General features: G+C 35.0%; 1 protein-coding gene across 1 annotated transcript; it reads right to left on the reverse strand.

Annotated features, from left to right (window-relative positions):
• Positions 1-407: 407 nt before the first annotated feature.
• LOC127085241 (serpin-ZX) lies at positions 408-1889 on the reverse strand. Its single transcript, XM_051025782.1, has 2 exons — positions 1413-1889; positions 408-1254 (listed from the first exon to the last, which is right to left on the reverse strand). Exons 1-2 carry the CDS (start codon positions 1806-1808, stop codon positions 445-447), a joined length of 1206 nt encoding a protein of 401 aa, XP_050881739.1. The 5' UTR covers positions 1809-1889; the 3' UTR covers positions 408-444.

The raw sequence follows: 1889 nt of genomic DNA on the forward strand, positions 1-1889 counted from the left end.
GCACACCTTCATACAAAAAATCCTCTTGTTGATCTATATTTTCACATTAATCCCAAAACTAATGACTAAGTCTTGCATGGGATCGTTTTCGATTTGGTCGAAATGAGTTTTCAAACACTTTTAAGAAAAAGGCTAAAATGTCGACTTTACCTAACAAGAATGTTTAAAGGAATTTATAGAAGAAAATATGGAAATATTGAATAAAGTGATTTAAATGACATTGAAATTAAATGAAATGAACCAAGAATCCAAAAGGTAAAGCTTAGAAAGTTTGCATTGAATAAAAAATGAAAGGGAAACAATTTGAAATAAACAAACATCAGCCAATTCAATGAGCAAAGAGATTAATTCTAAAAAAAAAAACATTCATACTAATAAAAATCAAGGCTTCCTCTTAATCTAGGGGTGATCCAATTGATTATAGAATGAGAAGTAAATATCACATCAAATCACAAGAGGATTGAGCACTTGTCCAGTAAAGAGTATTGTTCTAGACCGATCTTCTCTAATCAAAAACATGAAAGGATGGTCAGCTACAAAGTCTATAGGAGGCGGAGGAGGTTTCGTACGCCGACCACATGTAACCCTAACTCCTGTACTGGTCGCTGCAGCAACTTCAGTTCCTTTTTCATTCACTTCAATAAAAGACTTATGGTGTATGCTGGAAACATGAAGGTTTTGGCCCATAGAAGAGTCCACCATTTTCGTCAAACCTCCTTCAGTGAAAGGTAAAATCACTCCTAATTCCTTTAGGATATCACAAGTTTCAAGCCCAAAAGAAATATTGAACCTTGGAATTCTAAAGTCACCTACACTCATTCTCTCTATAGGACGTGTATGCTCCAATAACTCAGATTCAGAAGCTAACTTTTCAATCAAAGCTAATAATCCATCTTTTGCATCAGGAAGATAAAAGTAAATAGAGAAATTACGCTTATCTTCTTGCTTATATAAAGCATCATCGTGCTTATAAAAAAGACGTAGGACTTTAAAACCTTCAAAAGCACTAATATACTGTTTCGTCTTGCTTGTCATGAAGGGAACTTGGACTGAGGTGCCATTGAGAAGGTAAAAATCATTGTCTTTTGTTTTTGATATATCAAACTCTGACGACCATGCTCCTTTGAAGTATAGTGCATTTGCAAAGATAAGGTTGGTTGAGCTGTTAACAGACTCAGGTGGAAGTAGATTCTTTATAAGACCTTTTGTCTCTTTTTCAGCCCATAAATTCACTTCTTTTGTCACTTCAGAAGCCTTCAAAATAATATCAAATATAAATTAATAATTACATCAACCGAACATTTTAATAATTATATCAAATATATATATATATATATATATATATATATATATATATATATATATATATATATATAAGCATTGACATTGACATGGATTCAAGATTATTATACCTTGGTTACGAAATCAACTGAGGCGAGAGTGGCTTTGAAATCGGTAACCACAATTTCTTTGAAGGAAGGTTGAAGAGAAAATGATTGTTGAACCCAGACACCATTGACGAAAGACACGAGAGGTCCGCCGGCGGGAGTGTTATCGGCGAGCACACAGGAAACGAGTTGAGAGCATAACGTTTTGAGTTGGTCGGTAGAGTCAGATCGGAGGAATTCAAGAAGCTGGTGTTGTGTGGAACCCTCAGAGCCAGCGGCAATGATGCTGAGTACGATTTGGAGCGACAATGGCGAAAACACGATATTCTTTTCTTTATATTCTTGTTTGGAGAACAAATGTTTGGCGATGGACAATGAAACCTCAGTTAGGTTGGTGATTGATTCAGCGAGGAGATTCATTCTTATTCTGGCTGAATCGATAACAATTTTGAACGTTAAAAAGTCTCTCCTAAAACCTAGAGAGATAGAAAAGATAGTAGC

The sequence above is a fragment of the Lathyrus oleraceus genome, chromosome 5 (assembly GCF_024323335.1).
Source record: "Lathyrus oleraceus cultivar Zhongwan6 chromosome 5, CAAS_Psat_ZW6_1.0, whole genome shotgun sequence".
Lineage (NCBI taxonomy): Eukaryota > Viridiplantae > Streptophyta > Magnoliopsida > Fabales > Fabaceae > Lathyrus > Lathyrus oleraceus.